The sequence below is a fragment of the Lepeophtheirus salmonis genome, chromosome 6 (genome assembly GCF_016086655.4).
Source record: "Lepeophtheirus salmonis chromosome 6, UVic_Lsal_1.4, whole genome shotgun sequence".
NCBI lineage: Eukaryota > Metazoa > Arthropoda > Copepoda > Siphonostomatoida > Caligidae > Lepeophtheirus > Lepeophtheirus salmonis.
The window spans coordinates 26,707,966-26,731,281 of NC_052136.2; the positions used below are offsets into that span (position 1 = coordinate 26,707,966).

At 32.3% G+C, this 23,316-nt stretch overlaps 1 protein-coding gene across 40 annotated transcripts in view; it reads left to right on the forward strand.

Annotated features, from left to right (window-relative positions):
* The window catches only part of Rdl (Resistant to dieldrin), a 67,376-nt gene that overhangs the window by 42,173 nt on the left and 1,887 nt on the right, over positions 1-23,316 (forward strand). For 22 of the 40 annotated variants that reach the window (XM_071889305.1, XM_071889304.1, XM_071889312.1 and 19 more), the window contains 4 exons: positions 959-1,041; positions 1,103-1,240; positions 3,191-3,475; positions 6,214-6,368. In XM_071889305.1, coding sequence (XP_071745406.1) covers positions 959-1,041; positions 1,103-1,240; positions 3,191-3,475; positions 6,214-6,368 — 661 coding nt within the window. Of the gene's footprint in view, positions 1-958; positions 1,042-1,102; positions 1,241-3,190; positions 3,476-6,213; positions 6,369-16,772; positions 18,067-23,316 lie in introns of those variants that run through there. The other 18 variants (XM_071889296.1, XM_040714225.2, XM_071889300.1 and 15 more) reach the window with 1 other exon arrangement.

The window sequence follows — 23,316 nt, forward strand, 5'->3', positions numbered from 1 at the left end:
TAACTTAATCAAAACCACTTGATAAGAATGATACACAGTGATAAATTCAAGATTTATGTACTGAAAACCCTTACAAATGGCTAGATTTATAAAATTTATTTATCAATCTGATCGTTGAGGAATGATGAAACTATTGTCATAACTAGGCAATAGAGCCGCGGGGTGGGGGGCTTGGTTTTTGGAGTTTTTGGGAAAATACTCAAAAAATCTTTTACTATACCAAAAAAAATATTTTTTTTTTAAATCTCAAAAATCCACGTTTGATAACAAAAAATTCCAAAAATCATTAGCTATTTACAAAAAATTTATTTTTTGGAATTTCTTTTCAAAAATTAATTGCTATAAAAAAAATTCAATAAGTTAAATTCATTCAAAAAAACTTCATGTATGCAATTTCAAATATAAAATTTTTGAAAATTAATTCATAAATCCACAGCTATTCACAGAAAATTTAATTCCCCCGAAATAAATTTCAAGTATTAAATTTTTGGCAAAAAAAAATTAATCGGTTTAATATTTGAAATTTAATTTTAGGATTTTTGATTAAAAAACCCAATTTTTTTGAAGAAGTTGACCTTTTTTGTGACCTTTGACCTTTTATATGACCTTAAAAATGTACTTCATAAACATAAAATGTTATATGTTTATTGTTTTAGGCATAAAAAGGCTTTAATGATGATAACATTGGCGAATTTCTTCTTATTACTTTGACAATAGATATAAAAATATGCATTCATGGGTGAAAAAGTAATTTTGGGTGTAGAGGGGTTGGGAAATTTGCCGGGATTTTTTTTTTTTTTCTAGAGTGCTTAAAAAATAATTTTCCCTCCGAAAAATCGGGCTAAAATTGAATTTGATTTTAACACCCCCAACCTCCCTATACTATAATATGAATCAAACACTAATCCTTATATATGTATTTATTACTTAAATAATAAACATATACATTTTTTTCTAGATTAACAATCACAGCTTCGTGCCCAATGGATCTACAGTACTTCCCCATGGATCGGCAACTGTGTTATATAGAAATCGAAAGTTGTACGTATTTATTTAATTAATTAGAGAATAATTAATTCAATCATCATGGTTTGCATTATAGTCGGTTATACTATGAGTGATATTCGGTACAAGTGGAACGACGGTCTGAATTCGGTGCAAATTTCTTCGGATGTATCTTTGCCACAATTCAAAGTACTGGGACATAGGCAGAAAACAATTGAGGCTAGCCTAAGTACTGGTAAGTATTGCTCAAATGTCCTAGTAGGGTGACCAACCGTCGTCCTCCTCTTTTCTCTGGACATTTCCTTAGTTTTTGCCATGGACTTTTGTTTATAAATGTCCGATTTTTTGCGGATCAAAGAGTACATGTTAAAATAAAGAAATTCAAAATCACAAAAAAAAAAAAAAAAAGCAAAATCTTATTTAAAAAAAAAAAAAATACCAATTTACTACTAAATTAATCATTTCAAACTTTTAACCCCCTCCTTTTTAATACTGACACTAATTAGTATGGGGTATCATAGCACAAAATTGATAGAAACAATGGATTAGGGCTTTCAATAGTTACCTTTTAGAAAAATAAGACTTTCTAAAAAAAAAAAAAAAAAAAAAAACCCGGGACCCTGGGCTTACCCTACTGGGGTTGGCCGGAAAGTTTTAGTATTAATTTAGACTTCTTTTATTATGTTATAATGGGATTTATTTTACTAATATTAAGTTTAGATCTATTAAAAATATTAAGTTATAATTTTCAACAAAATAATAATAATTTAATTAAGAATTAATTCAATCAAATTAAATCTTCTTCCTAAAAATTAGAATCACGAAATTACTAATTTATTCCAGGTTAGAACCTGTTCACACATTTTTTCCATTGATCGGGATATTACTGAAAAGTTTCCCGTTCATTCCTTGATATTTTTTCGTTCATTTTTTTAATACGAAAAAACCACCACGTAATCATTTTTTGTTCAAATTTAGTTGGCTACGATAAGACTTTTTCCCTCAAGAGATATCACTGTTGAGATACCACAGATGACGTCACTTTATGCAATTTTTTCTTCCCGTTACAGGATTCACCTTGTTGCGTAGTTAATTGTAGATTAATTCCTGATACCCTAAGTGCCCCTAGCAGACAACAAAAGTATTCTCGTAGGCAACAAAATTTGGACAAAAGTAGATCACGTGATCGTCGTTTCGCCACTTGGTTCTAGCTTTGGTACTGGGATATAAGATGTCTTTGGAGAACACTAAAAAAGGAGAGAAGAAATGAACGGCTAAATGACTGCCGGTCAAATATTTCCCCCCTTAATCGCTTCATTCTTTTCCTTTCAGACGTTACGGTACTACTGCTCCATCGATTAAGTGATGGGACGATTCCAAAAAAAATATCGATGCCGATTCTAATACGATTCTAGTAAACATTCCTGATGCTGATGCTTTCATATTTTAAATAATAGTTAAAAAATACCATTTTGCTATCAGGGTATCCACAAGATTAAACTTCTTTTTTTGAGCTTGGTTTTTGGGAAAAAATATCAAATATACAATTTGATATTAAATTTTTTGTTAAAATCCACAAATCATTTCAAAAATTCAAAAACAACAGCTGTTCACAAAAACATAATTTTTTTGCAAAATCCTTTTAAGATAAAATTAAATTTTTTGAAGAAAAATATCAAAAATCCACAGCCCCTCACAAAGGTTATTTGCTTTGGAATTGTTTTCCCCCAAAATCCAGTTATTCACATACTGTTTTCATTAAAAAAAAATGTAGAAAATTTTTATAAATTAATAGATATTCAGAGAAAAATTATTATTTTGAAAGAAAAGAAAATGAAAAATTAAATTTCAATATTAAATTTTCTTGTAAAAAGCAAAAGTATTAAACATATAATAATATACCAGTCGTAAATAAGAAGTGGAATCGTAAATTATACATGATTGTCCAGATGCCAACCCTGATTCCAGAAAAAACACTATATTCTCCGATTAATCGTCCTATCACTACTATCGATCCTTAAATTGTTCATTTCAAAGTCTACACCAATCCCAGCCCATCCTTGTCCTTCCACAATAAACCGACACTGATTAGTGTCCTCCTTTATTGGAAATCAAAATATGGTCACCCTAAAATATGTTCACTCACATTATACTCTCTCTCAACCTACTATTTCTTACTTTTCAGGAAATTACTCTCGTCTAGCTTGCGAGATTCAATTTGTTCGTTCCATGGGTTACTACTTAATTCAAATTTATATACCTTCAAGTTTAATCGTTATTATTTCTTGGGTTTCATTTTGGTTAAATAGAGGAGCCACTCCTGCTCGGGTCGGTCTCGGTGTGACTACCGTGCTAACCATGACAACTCTCATGGCCTCAACTAATGCTGCTCTACCCAAAATTTCCTATGTTAAATCTATAGACGTTTATTTAGGAGCTTGTTTCTTTATGGTGTTTGCTTCACTTCTAGGTACATATATACATTAGACCAGAGGTTTTCAAAGTGTGGGAGAGCGAGCCACCCCACCCCCTCCCTAGGCGTCAAATAGGGGATCATTACCCCTCATTTTTTGAAATACAATAACAAGTGCATGATTACTATTTATGTTTTCATCAATATATGACGTCGCTATTATGAAAATGCTCCCCCCTCTTTTGGTATCCCTGACCCCCCTTTCCACATACACCTTTACAAAATTCAATATTTTCTTCTTCTTCGTTGGTTGACGGTGTGTGCATTAATTTTCTGGTTTGGTGCCGCTTCGGAGAACTTTCACGCCCCCCTGGGGAGTGTGCTTCCCTGTTTGAAAACCGCTGCATTAGACTGTTTATAAAATACATCATTCAAATTATAAAATCATGAGAGGACTGGTAGGAGCTAGGACTTCTATAACCTTTCCTTTAGTCGTATTTCTATTGAGAAGCAATTCACAAAACGGAGTTGCCTGGAGCGAACTATTTCAAATTTCATTTATTTGATGAGGGATGATTAGAATTCAAAATTGAGATAGATCTTAAATTGTGACTGAATCATCTTGATGATATAGAAAAAAATACAAGTTTCATTATTTAGGGGTGAGGGGCTCTGTATAATTAGGTTTGGTCGATGTTATAGGTAGAAACTAACTCCAACAGGCATCCCAACATCCAAACACTCAAAGAAAAGATAAACAGATCAAATTTACTAGAATTGGACTATTTATACTAGAGCTAGAAGCGTTGGCTGGAGATCCACAGTGTCGTTACCTTTACTGTATCTCACAACCTTTCCTCTAATAAGGGACAAAACCAGTTTGTAGCAGTTCGACAATTATTCTACACAACTAGTGAATTATATTTGAATACTTATTGTCTGTTCTTTACAGCTTAATATCAGGAGCTAATTGTAATTCAACAAAACATAGACGTTCAGAAAACTAGAGAAGGATCATTTATAAATTTTCATGTTAGTGAGGTAATGCCGTGTTCCACAACCAAATACTTATAACATTCAGCTGCCACTATGTTATTTGAATAATTGGAAATGAGTATTATTCAATATTCCTGTACAATAGTAGTACCTGATTAGAAATGCATTTCGTCACTTTATTAAACTGATGTTTCAAACCGTATCTGCAAATAAAAGGAAAAAACAGACAAACTTTGCTCCAAAAATATAGATACAATGTAATCTCCTTTTTCTTTTGAAATATGATGGGCTGAGCTTTAGCTACACCAGCTCGTTGTAACATTCATATTTCTTAGATCAAGTAGTCTCACACACTCAAAAACGAGGATACCACAGACAAACTATTGAGACATACAATACATAAGGTTCCCTAATTTTAATCAAAAATATCGCCACTAGTATAAAAATTGACGCTACAGTCAATAATTAACTACACATTTGTTGTTTCAATGTGAACCAAGTTTGTTTAATCTTTTTTTTTTCAAGGAACGAGAGAACTACATACGGTAAATTTGAGCAAATTTTTGACAATAGAGCTCAAACCAAAAACAGAACTAATGTGGAAATCAATTAGAATGGAACTTTATAGGTTGTTGTTGTGGATACAAGTAGCAAGTTCCATTCATGTTGAACTAATACTGGTTTGTTAATCGACGCAGTCAATTGTCCTTAACGATTAACTACAAAAATATCTTAGATTTTATAATTTTACCAATGCCTATATTGGTGTCAAAATCGCGGTTGGTCTGTTAGTAAGCAGAATGATGGAAAAAAGACCGATTTCGATAAAACTTTATACAAACATTATATATGTTAACAGGAAGAGGGCAATAAATTTTGTGAGCTAGAGTTCAATTGCCAAGGGCACATAAAACGCACCATTACTTTAGACCCAATTTAGATACATGGCTCAAATAAGCCACTCTAGGAAAGACTGGGGCGTAAACCTACTCACATTGAGTTCAAGAGAATAAATTCTCCTGAGTGTGTTGTCCATTAAACTATGTTGTTCCAGTTTTTTAATTATTATTATTCACTTTATGGATCAGAGTCCTCATATCACTTTTGAAGCCATTGCTTAGCTTGAATGGTATTTTTTCCATCAATACACAGTGTTAAGTGTTAACACCAAATTGTTTTGAAAATAACAAAAGTAGCGTATAACTTACCACAATTACTCAGAAACCAAAGAACATATTGTTATGAAATTTTGACAGCTGACAACTCCATCTGACCAATTAATTGAACACATTAAAAAAAGTAGGCTAATTTTAGTGGGAAATAATTTTAAGCAGAGGTTTGCATTCTACAGAGTGCTTTATTCTAGCTGTATCATGTATCGTCTTCTCCTTCGAACAGAAACAGGGAATTGGGTAAAAATCAGTTGATGAAGGTGGTCGTTAGTCCATTCTTTCAAAGTAGGGTTAGGATTAGGCCAGAGAGATAATTGACAGCTGACAATATAAACCATAAGTTGTGGTAGTGAGGAATAGACGGAGTTTAGATGGATATAGGTATACAGTTGTCGCATAAAATTCATCTATAAAATAAGGAAAATGCTGGGATTTTGTCCTCTCACGATTTTATTCACATGTATTTTAGAAACAGTCTATGTACTACACATAAATGTGTTACCCAACCTCGTATTTCAAGAATCATTCATCATACATTTAAAAATACATGACAAATGTATTTGTCATGTATTTTAAAATGGTTTTTTACATTATTGATTATTTTATCTTATTTTCCCCAACTTAAAGAATACGCTAGTGTGGGCTACATGGCAAAACGAATTCAAATGCGTAAAAATCGTTTTTTGGCCCTACAAAAAATGGCAGAACAAAAGAAGAATGAAGCCATGAACGCTAGTAATGCAGCCTTAAACGATGGCGATCACGGAATGCCTAAGCAAACTGTAAGTATTATTATACAATAATTATTGTAATTGAATTAATTATGCGTGATCATCAGGTCTATATCCTAGTCACGTGACCATGTATCACCTCCGCCTGATAAAATCTTATTTTATGTCTTATATGTTCTTATATGTCGAAAAGTCAACGTTATTTCTCAATTATTTTTATTCCCATAATTTTGCAATGAAGAATATTTTTAGTCTCTTCTAAAGAAAGTTATTTAAAAAAAAAGTAAGATGTCGAATGCCATGAAAAACAATTTATAAAAATAAGGTATTTTGTCATCTTTATCAAATTTTATCTTCCAAATTTAGCTATTCTATAATAAAAAACACATATTTTGTCAATAATATGAAAGATTTGTAGACTTTCTGAAATTTTATTTGTCAAATTTGGGTTTTTAAAAAAATAATCCTAGTTTTGGTCCTGATGATCATCAATTTCGGAATGTGTACTCTGTTTATGTTTTCATTGATAATAATAGTTAATATTAAGTAAAACTCACTCAACCATGACAAGATCAAACATTCCGGTTGCTACATTAGGGAGCCTTGTCCAACCAAAACAATACATATGTCTTCGCCCCACCTGATATATACACACACACAGAAAAAAAAAATGCTATGCAAAAAATTAGTAGCCAATTATACTTAAGTGTCTTAGTGCCCACTAATTCAAAAAAGATTTTATGTAATAATATTAAATGAGCGATATGGGTACTAATGAACCAAACTACTCTGTAGCAAAAAAAAAAAAAATTCACGAATGATTTTAAATATCATAATTTATAAAAGCAGTTCAATTATATATTATTTAATCAGTAAAATTTATCAATTAATTATAATTATCGTCAGAAAATGAGGATCCTTTCGAATTTATACTCTTTAATAAAAAGGAAAGCTATTAATAGAACACAAAAGTACTTCATAAATCTTCCATGGAACCATCTGTAGTAGTGAGTGGCATGTAGAGTGTGAGGGGAAAATGGGAAATGGTACTATTAAATAAATAAAAAATATTTTTATTTGCTGTTATATTATTTCGGGAAGAATAATCAAAATTATAAATTATAAAATTATATAAGGCGAGAAAAAGGTACAATCTCAATTATTGACTTAATTTTGTGGGATGAGTTAAGATACCCAATAATTTTACATACATTTTTTAACCTCTATTTGATGTAAGAATTATATTGACCGGCTATGGTCTTTCAAATATAATCAATCTATTTCCCATTCTTTTATTGTGACAATCAATTTTGGCTACTTAAAGTGAAATTTGTCACATTCCATGTGGAAAAAAATCACTCTAGCTTGCCTTTGTGTTGACGGGCCACATAAATAAGTCCATCTATAGTTTATACCAGGGATATTCAACCTTTTAATATAAAGGGTCGCATTTTTAATTAACTTTCATAAAAAATGTCTACATATAACAAAACTATTTCAAATTTTGGTCAAATTTAAATATAACTTTTTAAAAAAACAATTTATTACTGTTTTCCCATAAAAAAGTTTTCTCAGAGTGATAATTTTTCAAAGATTCCTTTATTTGGGGAGGGCTAAAGTCCTCCAGGTCTCTAGTTTTAATGATAATTTTGCTAAAAATAAGAATGACAATGGAATGCATTTAAATATTAAGTGGGCTGAAATGCGGCCTGAGAGCTACAGGTTGGACATCCCTGGTCTATATCGCGTGTCTCTATAAATCATGAACGAATTTTTCCAAGCTCAACTTTATCAACTTGTTCAAAATCAGGGGCATATGCCAGATTATGAAATGAAACGTTGTATCAGGATAATTTTTTGTTTTCATACCCATAATTGTCAAAAATTATTTTTCAGCCCGAAGGGGGGTTTCGGACGCCCCTGATAGTGCAAATACAAATAGTAAGACGAGACATAATTTATACAATTAAATCTCAAAGTTGCTACCCTTGGCCTCAAGCCAAGGCCTGAAATCCTAGCAGGTCTTCTTCACGCATTCCTCCGACATGTCAGTCCACTTCTTTGTGCAGCCTTTACGATATCTATATTCACCTAGGAAGTAGTACACACCTTCATCTTGCCTCAAATACCATAGTCTGGTGAGGGCGAAGGGCACATTGCACAGGGACAGATATTTGCCAAGTTGTCTTCTCAACGCTTTTTAGGGTTGTTGTTGTTTTTTTTCCCTTGTGGCTTCCAGGCTTCCTCTCAAGGCTCTTGTTATTGTTGTCCATTGATGTCACTGGCGTTGGTCTCATTTTCAAAAGGGAAAGAAGGGGCGGGAAGGGAAGAAAGAAAAGAAGAAGAAAAATAAACCAGGGCAAAAGAAGGAGAAAGAGATAAGACTGATTCATATTTAACTGAGTTGTTCTTTTTGTAATTTGAGCACATGCACTCGGACACATATTCCGGGTGATTAAAGGTTTGTTTTTTATCATGTAGAATATGTATTTTCGGGCTTAAATGGTTGTCGGACATAACATAGACTGTAATGTCTTTGTTGTCGCCCTTCAGCTTTTGATTCTTGATAATGATACCCTTAGAGCAGTGGTCTATGTGTAAGATCTTGTCATTGCTCATTCCTGCGTCAAGAAGCGTCGAAACAAGCGATTTCTTTTCTCCTCCATCTTAGAGTGTCCTTTGTCTGATTAAGAAGTATTGTTTGTCTTCTACGTGTTAATATTATGGAAATAAATTGTTTACAAAATCAATGAAACCTTTCCAAAATGTCCTTCACAATTTACTGTGACACGCTGTAAGCGTCTGTAAAATATACGCAACGCCTTCAATTTTTATTATTGTATGTTAATATTCCTAAGGATGGCGACTGGGTTCCTTTCAGTACTAATATAGACAGATAAGTACGAATAGAATAACAAGGAAAGCTGAAATTGAAATTGGTTTCCAATACATTAACTGTTTTTCTTTTTTGATATTTTGGGAATAAGTAAAAGAAAAAAGCGGGAAATTGAAGTCATCTTCTTTATATATATATACAAATATTGAAATTGCTATTGTTACTCTCATTATTTCTCAGCTTCGAGCCAAAATCTTGAGTAGAAAACAAATAGAACAGTAAAACTATAAATAGGGTTAAGATGATTATTTCTTTGTGACACACGGGATTTTGGTAGATTTTGAACAAAGATTGTTAAAATAACTGTTCATTAATTTATCACAAAGGTTGCGTGATTATTTTATGACATCATTTGTTTATGAAATGTAAATAAATAAAAAGATAATTATTTATGATGAGTCTCCGTTGTTTGTTTCGTTTTTGTGCCATCAAAATTGACTGAGGAACAAGCAAAATGGCAGAGGGTGTGTAATCTCCTCCGCGCACAAGTGAACGTTGTTTTAAACAGGAGAAAGGATTACTTCTTGGCTTAATCAAGGGCTCCGGTCGAGGTAACCTTCTGGACAAAATATCCAGCTCAGGTCATGGTCATCGGCGTTGTGACTTCCGACGGTAGCAAGATGCCTCCCAATTTTTTCAAGGCCAATAAGAAAGTCAACACGGACGACTACTACAAGGTTCTCAGATTCCATGTCTTGAAGAACACTTTCCCGAGGGACAACTAAGTCCCTTAATAACCAAACGGGGCCTCAGTACACACGTCCAAGAAGGTGCAGCATTTCTGCAGGGAGAATATGGTTAGCTTCTGGCTGGAAGAATACGGGCCTTCGTCCTAACCCCCTGGATTACGCTGTTTGGAGTACCTTGTAGGGCAAGACTTCTCACCTGAATGTCGATGCCCGGAATGCCATTATCACGGAGGAGTGGAACAACTTGTCCCTGGACTTCATGAAGGCCAACTGTTATTCTGTTCGTCGCCGTACTGAAGTTATCATTCAGAATTGAGGGGACATAATGAATAGAAATTGTAGAAAATTGTTGAGTTAGCAACTTTTTCTTCAAAAGTTTGGAATAAAAAGGTGATAAAATAAAAATATTGAGAAGTGAAAACAGCTTTCTAAAATTATTTAATTTTTAAGTCCTCAACCCTTGCTTACGATTTTTACCTGACGTCACAATTTTAATGTAAATTTTGGGCCTAAATACCCAAGTTTTGTTACTATGGCAATCTGTTTTTCGTTAATATTAACGAAAATGATTATGTATGTATTGGAAAGTTGTCTCTTTTATGTATATCAACTTTGAGCCCCCAAATTATGTTTACTTGAACTATGATGCAATCCATGACGTTAGTGAAAACGCTTTATTGACAGACTTTTTTTCAGTCAAGACCTAAGTTTCTCCATACTCCTGATTTATAAATTGTAAAAATATGATTTATGGAACAAATTAAACTTCCTAAGACGTACTGGGGTTATTGTCTCAATGTTCACAACTTTGAAACACAAATAATGTCATTGGCAATTCCTTTATAGAATCTTTCTAGACCGAATTTTAAATGATACAAATACAAAGAAATATTTAAATGAGACTAATCCAGACAAGATTTTTCTTTCAGACTGATTAACACCAATCTTCTTAAAGGGACCGAATTAGCTCGGTACACTAAAAATCATTACAGTTTTAGACTAATCTAGGATTTTCAAACCAGATTTTGAAGAAAAAAAAGTCAAATATATCAATGGCTATGGATTTATGAATAATTCTTTCCAAAACATTTAATTTTTGAAACTTTTTGTGTAATTTGATTGTTTTTTTTAACTCCAAAAAGTGCAACAGGGAAATTTTCTGTGCTCAAGAAACAAAACCTTTATAACTTTTTAATAGAAAAGTGAAATGAAAAATGTTATTGAAAATACTTTTAGAAATCAATCTTGGCAAAAATTATTCAATTTGACCACCTCCACCCTCTATCAAAGGTTGGAACTTGGCGCAGGTTGTAACAAAATCCTCGGCAGAAATGTTGGCCTTGAGCTCATGGACATTTCTGTGTGAACTCTTTCCAACCTTGCTCTCTAAGACGCTCCACACACTGAAATCGATGGGATTGAGATCCGTACTGGAAGAGGGTCATAAGGTATTTTGCCTGAAGTGCTCCTTGCAGAAGTTATGTGTCTTCAAGGCCGTAGGGCTGGAGCACTGTCAAAGTTTTACACATAATTGCTCTCAGTATAATTAGCCTTCAGCCAGGGCAAGATTTTTCACCTCAGGACCTTATAGTAGGCTTCAGTCCCGATTTTCTCATTGGGCTTAAAGAAGAAAGGATCAATTTTCTTCCCATCAGAAGCATATTGTTTGGGCTGGATGTTTTGTTCTTAAGGTATCCTGTACTCCCTCAGGTGAACCTGATACAAATTTGTCGTTTCTGCGGTTCAAAACATTCACAGTCAACGGATGACTCTTCAAGTAATTAAGGACTGTTTTGCATCCATCAATACTTAAGGTTTCATATTCTCGGTGATGAGATGTCTTGGAGTCCTGACAAAGTTCTTAAGGCCGAGGTCATCATGAACTGCCTCAACTCTTAATTAACACAAACAAATTAATCTTAATAACAGGAAAATTTTACTGTCGCACTCTGTATATTTAATAATGCGGACATCCCTTATATCTGACCCTAAAATGTATTAAAAATATGTGATTACATCGTTATATAATCATATTTCCATATAGGAAACGATAAATATAACTATTACAATGGAGAGACAGAAGTATTTCTCTCTATTTATGATCCTTTTTATCGCCCCAAAATCTATAAAAAAATCATGATTATTATTCAAATTGAATTTTTTTATATAGATTTAACATTTCTTTGATTTGATTCAAATATCTCTGTTGAAAATTAACATCAAGTAGTAATTAATCCAAGTGTTAAGTTTACTTTAGTTTTAAAACTATGAGACTGAGTTTAACCAATATTTATTTGAAATTTGTCAATTTTATGCAGTAAAAAGATCAACTTGGAGCCCTTCTAAGAAAACAAGATTTGAAACTATTTTTACAAGATCCAAAACTCCCTTTTCTATATAAACTCTTGTAAATATGAAGCACGAAAACCAAGCCTCCATAATCATATTAATACTTTTGATGCAAAAAATAATTATATAGTCGTACAAATGAAATATTGCAGACGTGTCCATGTATAAAAAGAGACTGTTTCTGTTGGTTTTTTGTTATCGGTCTCATATGTATAAGTTATCTCATTATATATATTATTTTTCTCAACCTCTAATAATTATTATTTTATTCTTTAAGACAGAACAAATATGAATTGATATAAGTATAGAGTAGTAACGTATTAGTGTACCCATGGAGCACAGAGAGTGACACTGAGGATTTCTTAAGTAAATACACCATGCAACAGCATTTTTTCCCTCAGGCAGAACCCCACATTTATTATTGTTATTTAAGCCGTAGAACACGACTATCATCATTACAACTTTCAACGGATATCGGTTTGGCCTTTAAAGCCTTTTTTTTAAATTAAGTTTTTAGGGTAAATTACGATTCAGTGCCATACTTCGACATCAAAGAACTATATTTATGAAGGTTGCGTGAATATAGATTATAATAATTTTTCGGATAAAAATGAATTGCTTATGAGTTCCATGAATCAGTTAATTTGATTATGAAGCATCTATAAACCCCTTACATCTAAATTATTAATTATAATTATAGTATAAATTATAATAAACGATTCTATTTCTTCCCTCAGAATATTATTGTTATCTATATTAACACAACCTGACCAGCTTATTATTTTTAAATATCTTAATAAACATTAAAAAACTAAATTGACCAAAAATCATTCAAAATCAATCTTTTTTAAGGGCGCAATTTTTTTTAAATTGAAACATAAGTCTATTCTATAACTTCAAGTAGAATATTAAGTACTTGATGAGAAAATAAAAAAGATATTAACTTCTAAGTAAGGTTACTCAATTTTTTGGTGGTTATATACATTTTTTATTAATTGTAATCGAGATGACTAAATAAATCATTCAAATGCTGAAATGTTTGTATCAATTTATATTTGCTTTTATTTTCATCTGTATAGTTTTTTCATGTCGAAACATGTCACTGAATCGTTGTTCTACCATCAAAACTTGATTTTTTAATAAAGCCTTTAAAGGCCAAATCGATATCTTTTGCAGTTTTAATGGTCATATTTGTGTTCTATGGCTTAAATAACAATAATAACAGTGAGTTTCAGCGTGTTATCTTCCATACTAACAAAGGAACAGATGAGTCAAATTTTATCAACTCATCTAATACTCAAATTGTAGATCAATATCACATAATTAAATGCCCTAATTTTTTAATGGAATATCCTTTTAGATTGAAGGAAACAAGAGTATTATTATAAATGTACCAGGAGTGGAGAGTGGACATAAATAGTACACATGTTTTGTATAAAGGGGACCTCAGCCAAAAATGTATTAGTGTAGGTGATATCGGTTTACTAAAGTTTGGGAATCCCCGGCTTAAGAAATATTATAGGGATTTGTCAAGCTTAGTAGCGGACCTGGATCCATAATCTAAATCTTTTATTTAGACCATCTGGTGCCTAAAACCACTTTTACAGTTCTATAAGAACCCCTTAGCTATTTAGAACTCAGATACAAATGTAATACCCTAGCAACGTAAAAATCATTGAAAAGTGCTGGAATTGCACAAAAAAAAAAAAAAGAATCCGAAAATTGACTTTTTGATTAAAGCTAATTTATTTTCTTAAGATATATTGTATTTTCTTTATACCTCCTATATATGAAAAAAAAAAAAACAAAAAAAGAGACTGGTAAGCATTATATTGCGGTCTTTGTTCGACTTTGTCGGTTATAGTTCTAGCGGTTTATGAACTGGAACTTCTTGGATCCTAGAACCGTTGGGCCAACAATGGCACAACCTTGCTAATGAAGTTTCTAAATGTTAAAGGATGAAAATAAATATGGCGGTGTTTTTTCCTTAACGGAGAAAAAAAATTGAAGTGTGCGTAATCAAAAACTCTTTACTTGATGTCATTAATAAACACTGATATTTGAATATAACTAAAGTAATGTGTATTGAAATTCGATAAAAAATGTCTCAATTATACATTTTTTTGGTCGATTAAGAAAGAGAAAAGTAACATCATTAGTTAGAGAAAAATGTCTGATTATTTCCATTATAATAGTTAATTTTTATCTACAATATATAAAAAAAATTGTATAACGATGTTGTTATACCATATTTTAAATACATTTTAGGATCAAATATATTTAATAAAAATAAGCAATAGAGCAGGGATTATCTACGAGCTCCCTGTGCTCCATGTTCGGCCTGCAAATGCATTTCGTACGACCTGTTAAAATTATTTCATAACAATAATAAAAGAAAAATGAATTGGATGGTGGTATAATTAGCCTAAACTGTGTTTTTATAGCCCGACTGACATGCACTACCCAACAACCTAGGAAGGGTGTGAATCCATTGCACCCAATAGTTTTTCTTGGTGCTAGATTTGATTCTCTTTTTTGTAGCACGATGCCTGGACAGCAACCAACATTACCTCCACTCTAAACTATTGACTAGTTTTTAGTGTTCTCTGGTTGGATCCTTTGTTTATATTAATTACGGATGCGAGTCTGTGGTCTCTGAGATGAATGTGGGGAGAAAAAATGTTGCACTAAACTCACTCATGAGCCCTTAGATTAGATAATGCAGATTGTCACAACCAGTCGTCTGGGTGCGAACTTTAAAAAGACTGCTCAGAATCGATGTGGAAATTACAGATATTAAGTGTTATAATATCTATAAATAAAAAGATTCAACCGTCAATGACTTTTTTCATTAACTCTCAAATTACATAAAATTGAAGCTTATTAGTGTGGCCTGCAAGGTGACTCTTCATGTAGTTTTGGTTTTTTTCCCAAAAACTGTTGAGAATCCTTGCAATAGAGAGATCGATTTTTTTGACGATAGACTGTAAGGCTCAAGTCTCAGTATTCCTCAACTTATTGTTAAAGAGGGAATGTGTTATAGAAGAAAAAAATACAGTGATTAAAAAAGAAAAATGTTGAATGTGTGTGCTCCTTTTTTTCATTTCTTCCCAGTATTTAATAGAGAGGAGATCTTTAATATCTCTCTCTAAAAGAAGAATTATCGTCTATCTTTGGTGTAAATTCCTTTGAATTGTCATGATAAAATGAATTTAAACATAAATGAAATATTTTCCCAGCTCTAATGCTATTTTTTAAAGGTGGAATGTTCTCCTTTTTATAGCAGTAATTTATTTTTTCCTTCCAAACTCAAAAAGGGGCGTACATTGTTTTTGTATAGATTATAAGGCTTACGTCATTTTTTTTTATGGTCCCACGTTGAGATCTAATTGCACATCCCAAAGGGAGTATGTTTTGTTTTATACTAGAAACAAATTTTTATGGAGGGTCAATTTTTTTTATGGGGATTGATATGCTCTAAAAAAAAGTCATTCTGGCAAATTATACAGCGGACCCCGTCAAATTGTTACGCCATTATAAAAATGTAACCGTAAGTCAAATCATATTTTATTAAGGTCTGATATTTGGGTAAAATGTTCCTTAAATTAGAGAAAAGTATTCTTCTTATTTTAGTTTCAGATGTGGATCTGGGTACCATACATTTATTCGAATATGTATATCTAAAGATCCCATCTGACTCGGATTCGATAAATTGTGGATCTATCCTATTTTTAGGCATAACACATATTGCAAATGAAGCGCAAGAATGATACAAAGACAATTTTGAGGACTTTTGGTCTCTCTCCTTACCTGAACTTAACCCCTTCTTGACTTTGCAATGTTGGGTATGGTCGATTGGGGGGGGGGGTACGATAAATAAGTGAGAATGCGTCTCTAGCAAGCTGTAAAGATTGAGATAGACCCCAGTTGTAGGATAATATTAAACCTGTAAAAATGTAATCACACATATTCCGATTATATATGGGCTGATATCAAAATAATTTTCGATGCGATATTATTAAGAATATATTTTCATATCCAGTATTTTTCAAAATATTAGATGTACCCATATCCTTGAAAGCATATATTTTGTCTTGTCAGAATTGGTTTTCTTTCGTATGCCAACAGATTTACATCCAAAGTATAGACCATTGAATAAATATCAAGGATCAATATATATTAGTAGCTTTACAGTAATAAGATATCTCTAGCGTAATAATTTCAAATTTGAGATTTTATTTTCCAGAAAATTTAATTTCCAATTTTTTTTTTTTGGTAAATAAAATTAGGTTGATTTTTTTTTTTTTTGAAGGGGGTGTCTGATAAGATATGATAAAAAAATTGGGGGAGGCTTGAGAAACCTATATGGGGCTAGCAACCCCACTGGCCCTCACTACTCCATGCACCACTTAAAGAGAGTTCACTTACCAGCAATGATATTTGATAGTTGAAATGCAATAGTTTGAGAATCACTACTCTAAATGTCATACCTACTTATAATATCTGCATACATATTTTCAGGAAATACGAGTAGATATGCAAGAATCCAAATCCTTATTTGGAGCTCGTTCTCAAACACGACACCTTGATTTCTCCAAATCTCCTCTGAACCATCCTATCCATTATTATCCTTGTAATAACATGGAAATTCAAAATCAACCCTCAAATCATCTCAATAATAACGTTACAAACAATTGCATGAATGGCCATCAGAGTAAATACAATCCTCCTCCTCCTGTTGTTGTGAACCCTGATGAAGGTCGTCCGCAATTCCTCAATTCATCAAAACTCCCCCTTCGAATCCTTCCAACAGCTTCTTATCCCATCCATTACAAAAAAAATTTACAAAAAATGTTGGGGATTTCTCCATCTGATATTGACAAATACTCAAGGATATTCTTTCCTGTAGCGTTTACCTGTTTTAATTTAATGTATTGGATCATTTATCTGCACGTATCTGATGAAATTGCAGAGGACTTGGTCATGCTTCATCCCTCTTAAAACTGTCCACTGAGCTTCCTTCTCAGCAACTCGTCAGACAGTTCATTCCTATTACATAATATTGGGTATCTATTAACACATATTTATATTCTTGTGTGCCAGTGTGTTATTGTAATTGTTGTACTATGAGCACATTTGCTGCACCTCAAAGTCTTTTATTATCACTTTCAAATATTCATGCACGGTAAATTTGTTCGGGAGGGAAATTGTCAGTGTGGACAAGTTTACTACAAATTTTAGGTTGGATGGTAAAATGGGATATTTTGGACACTTTTAAAACTAATTGATCGATGTTTACATGTTTAATGTATAACTGTCTATATTATAGATGGAACGCACACACATATTTTTTTTAACTATTAAAGACTATTTTGTCAATTATCAGAATAGTTATGAAATGCACCAATATAATTAAATTCATGCGTGGACACTTATTATTATTCATACTGTTTAATTGTTTCCCACGAACACCAATGATGTAGTGTTCATAAATTACTTATTGATTTTGATTGTATAATTGTCAATAATTTTTTTTGCAATTGGACGGGAAACTTACACATCACACAAGGAACACAAGTCCCTACAAAAAACCAATACGCAAAATATTCACCCAATTATTGTTGGATCGGTAAAAAAACAAAACTAAAAAGACTGCAGTTCTATCAGTCTGGCCCTAATTGAAATTTCCAGTCCTAAGAACCATTCATATGGTTCTTTTAAGGTAATTGCAACAGGTGAAATAACGTAGTTACCACTGACTAGTAACTACATCATTTCAAAATCCAAAGCTATTCTTAAAAAAAAAAAATTGAAAAAAAAATCCAAAAATCCAAACTTGTTCACAAATAAATCATTTTTTGAGGAAAAAATTCAAAATATTAAATTTTTTGGAGAAAATTTTGAAAATCAAGAGTTATTCTCAGAAAATTATCAAAAAAAAAAATAGAACAAGTTTTATCAGAACCTCTCTCAAAGAGACGAGATAGCTGAAATTTAAAGTAGGAGTTACTATTTTTTTTCACTCTTATATTCTACAATACTATATCTAGATGTGAAGAAAATAACGATTCCTAGGGCCGTAAGACAAAGAGATAAAAGATTTGAAGTTAAAGTAGGACGTGTTTGACTAGAACACATTATTATACATTCTAGTAATAATTAATTATTTTCTTAGTTCTTATATTCTGTTATCCTACCTGAATGTTAAGAAAATAAAGATAGCTAGGACCATAGGGCTGAAAGACCGATGTATCAGTCCTTAGGACCGATACGTGGTAATAAAAGATTGGGCTGACAAAAATAAAAGACTGAAAAGGTATGGAAAAACACTGATTTGGAAATCAGTCGTTGGACCAATCCAACACAAAACTCAATAAATCCAAACATCAACAGCTGAATTATTGAAAAAATTTCGCAGCTTCATAGGGGAACATTCGAATTCAACCAATTCACACGCCTCATTATATTATTTGTATAACTCCTTTGCAACTAAAAAAATATTATTTAATAATTATTGAGGATTTTTCACAGTTTAATAAGAGTTACTGGGACATGAGCGTTGTTTTCTTATATTTTTGCGTAAACAAACCGTATGAAGGGGCGATGTTTTGTAGCTAAATAATACAACTCCCTAAAAGATTATATTATTTAATATAAAATATAGGTGTATGTTACTTATTAGGGACCTGTGAATACAATGAGCCATAGACTGTCACATCACGTTGCAGATAATTTATGTTTTTTGTGTCTCATGTACTATTGAGAATGATAAAAATCTGGTGTATTTTATAGCCGCCCCATTTTTTTGCAATTGTTATTTGAAAAATAAATTTTCTTTTCCTTAGCAGTTGTCATTATTATTTCATTCCTAAGTAGTGTACTTACTTTCTTAAATAAATTCAACTGTAGAATTTGTTGCAGAGCTATAATCCAGAATTAGATTTATTTATTTTTTTTTTTTTTTTTTGTAGAAAATTTCAAAAATATATAACTATTCATAATGAAATGCAAGTATTAAATTTTTTATTTCAAAAATCCAAAGCTATGCACATAAAAAATTTCACATATTAATTTTTTTGTAATAATTCACAAAAAGTTAGATTGGTTTGCTCTCCTGCATAATTTACCCGAACGACCTTTTTTTTAAAGGAAATAAATCTCTAAAAAAAAATTCTACTCGTAATTTTGCTAAAAAAAAAATTTCATACTGAATAACATACCTTAATTTTTTTTTTTTTTTGGGCTTGGCTGGAGGGAATTCACCCTCTAGTGACGCCCCTGAATTACTTCAAGATGTATCGGTTTTACATTCTTTAAGGACCAACAAGTGGTACTGGTCTGATTGCGGTCCTCGTTTCTAAAAAAGGACCAAAGCAACACAAGGCTTACGTTGGTCAAATGAAATGAAGGGGGAAAAGAATGCACGTCCTATGTATAGAGTAACCTTTTTATAATCCAATCGAAATATTTTTTTTGCGATTATCCATACTGACCATTTACTTCCAGCCAATTTCCCTAGAAACCGTTCATGTCTGCGTTTTACAAAGTTATTGAATTGAATAATATACACGCAGAAGCTTTAAAACGTATCTTCACTCCTCGTTGCAGCCCTCATATTCAGTGTTGCACTAATATTAGTATTAATATAGATTCCATCCACTTTACATATTTCTATTTTAGGCTCTGTGTACCGTTTTTGAAAGTGGAGGAGCCAAACACTAATTTTATTAAAATTATCATTTTGCAAATCCTTTTGTTAGGACATTTGCATTTTTAAGACAGTATTTTTAATGTCTTGTGATTAGTTTCTTTTTCTCTCTCTGCAAGGTAACTAACATTAGGGTTTCTCGTTTTTACTGAATGGAGGAACCCCAAAAATACGTTTAAATGATTTGAAACTCAATATACGGTAACGACTTGTCTGCAGATGTACGGTGCTATCATCGCAAAAAAACTAAATAGTACTTTCAGCGATAATTGATTATGAATCAAAACAGTATCCAATGTAAAAAAACGGAGTAATTTGATTGTTTTGACAGAATTTCAAGTTCTTCTTGTGTGTAAAATTTGAGTTTATGTCAGATTTCGATTGGAAAAAGGGGCCCCTAGTGGCTATTCTCATTGGTTATCGTTTTCATTTTTTAATCGTTTAGTTCACTTTAATTGTTCATTTTTCGCATTCATTTAGTTTACTATGTTGTTCCCTTTGAATTTATATAATCGTTCACTTTTTAAACAAATTTTCCTTTCGTTTGAGTCAGTTCCAGACAAATAAGTGGCATATATAGTTAATCGAAAAATTTACAACATATTTTAATACATAAGTCATCAAACTACGGGATATATGCCCTCTTAGTCCATATTCTAGCTCTTGGGATATTATAAATTGTTGAAATTATTTGTATTGAACGAGTGAGTGTTGTTGATTTATTTCATATGCCTATATTTTTGCACAGAATTATGATTGAGATAAAATTATTACTATTAATTTCCTGTAATTTCGAATTAATATTGTATCATCGCCATACCTTTTTGTTATTTGCACGCGTCCTTTAAATACATACCTGGCACCAGATCTCTTCAGTTCTTGGATGTTTCAACCTCGTTTATACGAGGGTCGTTTGAAAAGTAAGTGTTAAGTCCGAGATATGGCCCTACTGGCACGTATCAAGGTTATGTTTGTTCATGGAAGAATACACACAAACTTTCAGCCAGATCAGTCATTTTTTTTCATTTTGGCATTCGTTTGAATCGAGGAAGTGGAGTGATTTTCAAAAAATGAGCGTGAAAGAATTTGGTTTGTTGATTAAACATTACTTTATGGGAGGTAAAACTTCTCGGTAGACTAAAAAGAACCTTGATAAACATTATGGGTACACTACAACTTCGATTAGAAAAGTTCCTAAGCGTTTTCAACATTTTTGGAGCTGCCATATAGACACAAGTAACGTTGAATGTTCCGGCTTACTTCTCTAAAAATCGATAAAATCCATGATATAAAGATGCAAGACAAAATAGTGAAGGTGCGTAAGGTTGCTTACGAAATTAGTTGGAAACTTTTTTCGATTAATTTTGCAAACACAACTGCTGAGTTGTGAGCTGGTACATTGTCGTGTTGGAAAAGGACTTTATTGGAATAATTGTGGCATTTTTTGCAGCTCAGTTTTCAAAATGGTCCAATAACTATACCTAATATGTTCCTGCAACAGTTTTACCTTTTTTCAGATAGTCCATAGGTATTATTCCTTGCGAATCCAAAAGACAGTCGCAATTATATTTCCAGCCGATTCTTCGATTCATACGAATGATTAACAGCAAGAATTTGTCCGATCTGAATGAAATTTGGTATTTGTTCAGCCTAGAGATTCTACTAACTAAACATAATCTCGATTCGTGCTAGTAGTGTCATCTCTCGTACTTTGCACGGACTTATCAAACGACCCTCGTATATTATAGCAAAAATAAATTTTCTCGCATATAATTTATTTATTGGCTAACAAATTATATTCGTGAGGAATTATGTATGAATTTATTCGAGTAGGAATGGAAGTTACTTTAGTTTTTTTTGTTGCCAATATCGTATATTCCTCGACAAACTTGAAGTGCTCAGGAGTAATGCTACAGTGGTTTCAGACAAATTTACTGTCACTTCAGAGATAAGTGATCTCAAGGAAATCCCTGAGTGTGAAGTTTTAACTTTGGTTGGCCTCACAAACCTTATGCATTAATGGGTTATTGTGTTCACCAAGCCTCTTAACGCATTCGTGTTGTAAGTATATTGTTTACTTTGAATTCTTAAAGTTGAAAGCTAGCAACGCCGCTAAAAACATGATTTAAAAAAAACAATAGTAATTATTACATTGGAAGAAAGAAGAACGTTTTAGCCTACTCTGGTTAGACCAAGATTATTTATCCGGCTGAGGTCACAATCTGTTACATCATCACAAAGGCCAGGTCCTTAGTCCTAATGTTGCTGTTGGTATTACCTAAGCAAGCCACATGGGCATTGTTCTTGTTGTAGACAGGGTCCAGAAAAAATGATTCGATTTTCTTTGTGTTTGGAGTAATTCAAAAGTAACCAATTTGAGTTTTTTCCATTTTGCTAAAGAAAGGGCAACCTTAATCCTCTTGAGTAACTTTCCACCAGCCTTATAAACGTCTTGCTAACTTTTGACCAATCCCACTTCTACATGTTTATGTACTCGGCGAACTTAATTGCCTGGTTCTTATCAAAGGGCTTGCTTACCTCTTTGGACTTTAACCTAGTTGGTCTATAACTCCTAGGCTTGTCCTTAAGGATGTCCCTATGGTTTAACGATTAATGACTCCTTACAGTGGTTTTTACTACCTCAAGAGTCTTCATGATATCGAACGTGTTCTTGCCAGCGTGGACTAAAAGGCCAATGGAAGCTCTGTTTTCTCCCATAGAGATTATCCCTAACCATTCACAACCATGAAGTTCTTACAGTTTAAGAACTAAGAAAAGGTCGAATTTCTGTAGAAAAATTCAAATTACTCCCTTGAATCTTTTTTTTTTTTTTTTTTTTTTTTTTTTTTTTTGGAAATAAACTTTGCTATATTTTGGATTTTTCACATTGCATAGTATTTTTAGTTATAATTATAGTTTAAAATCTTATTGGCTGCAATACTAGGGCCATGCACCTGCAGACAGTCGTGCTGACGTTAAACAGTCCCTTTATACCCACTGAGTTCTCAGCTTGCAGTGATTGACTGGAACTATCTAATTAAACTCACTGAGCTTTTGCGATTGAAAACGGACTTTTCCCCCTATCGGTAACTCCATAACTTGTTATTAACTCAAAAATGAATTAACCTCAATTCATAATAAATATTAAATACAGAAATAATTTTATGATAAATAGTGAATTTACTATAACGTGGACTAAAAATTTGATACACAAGATATTTTAGTCTCTAGGGTTGTTACCCCTAGGAAAGTGGAATAAAATATCCCAACGAGATAAAATATCACTTTAGACAAGCACACATATGCAGATATTGTTTTACTATACGATGTTGATCTTCTTAACAGTTGAATCTACAT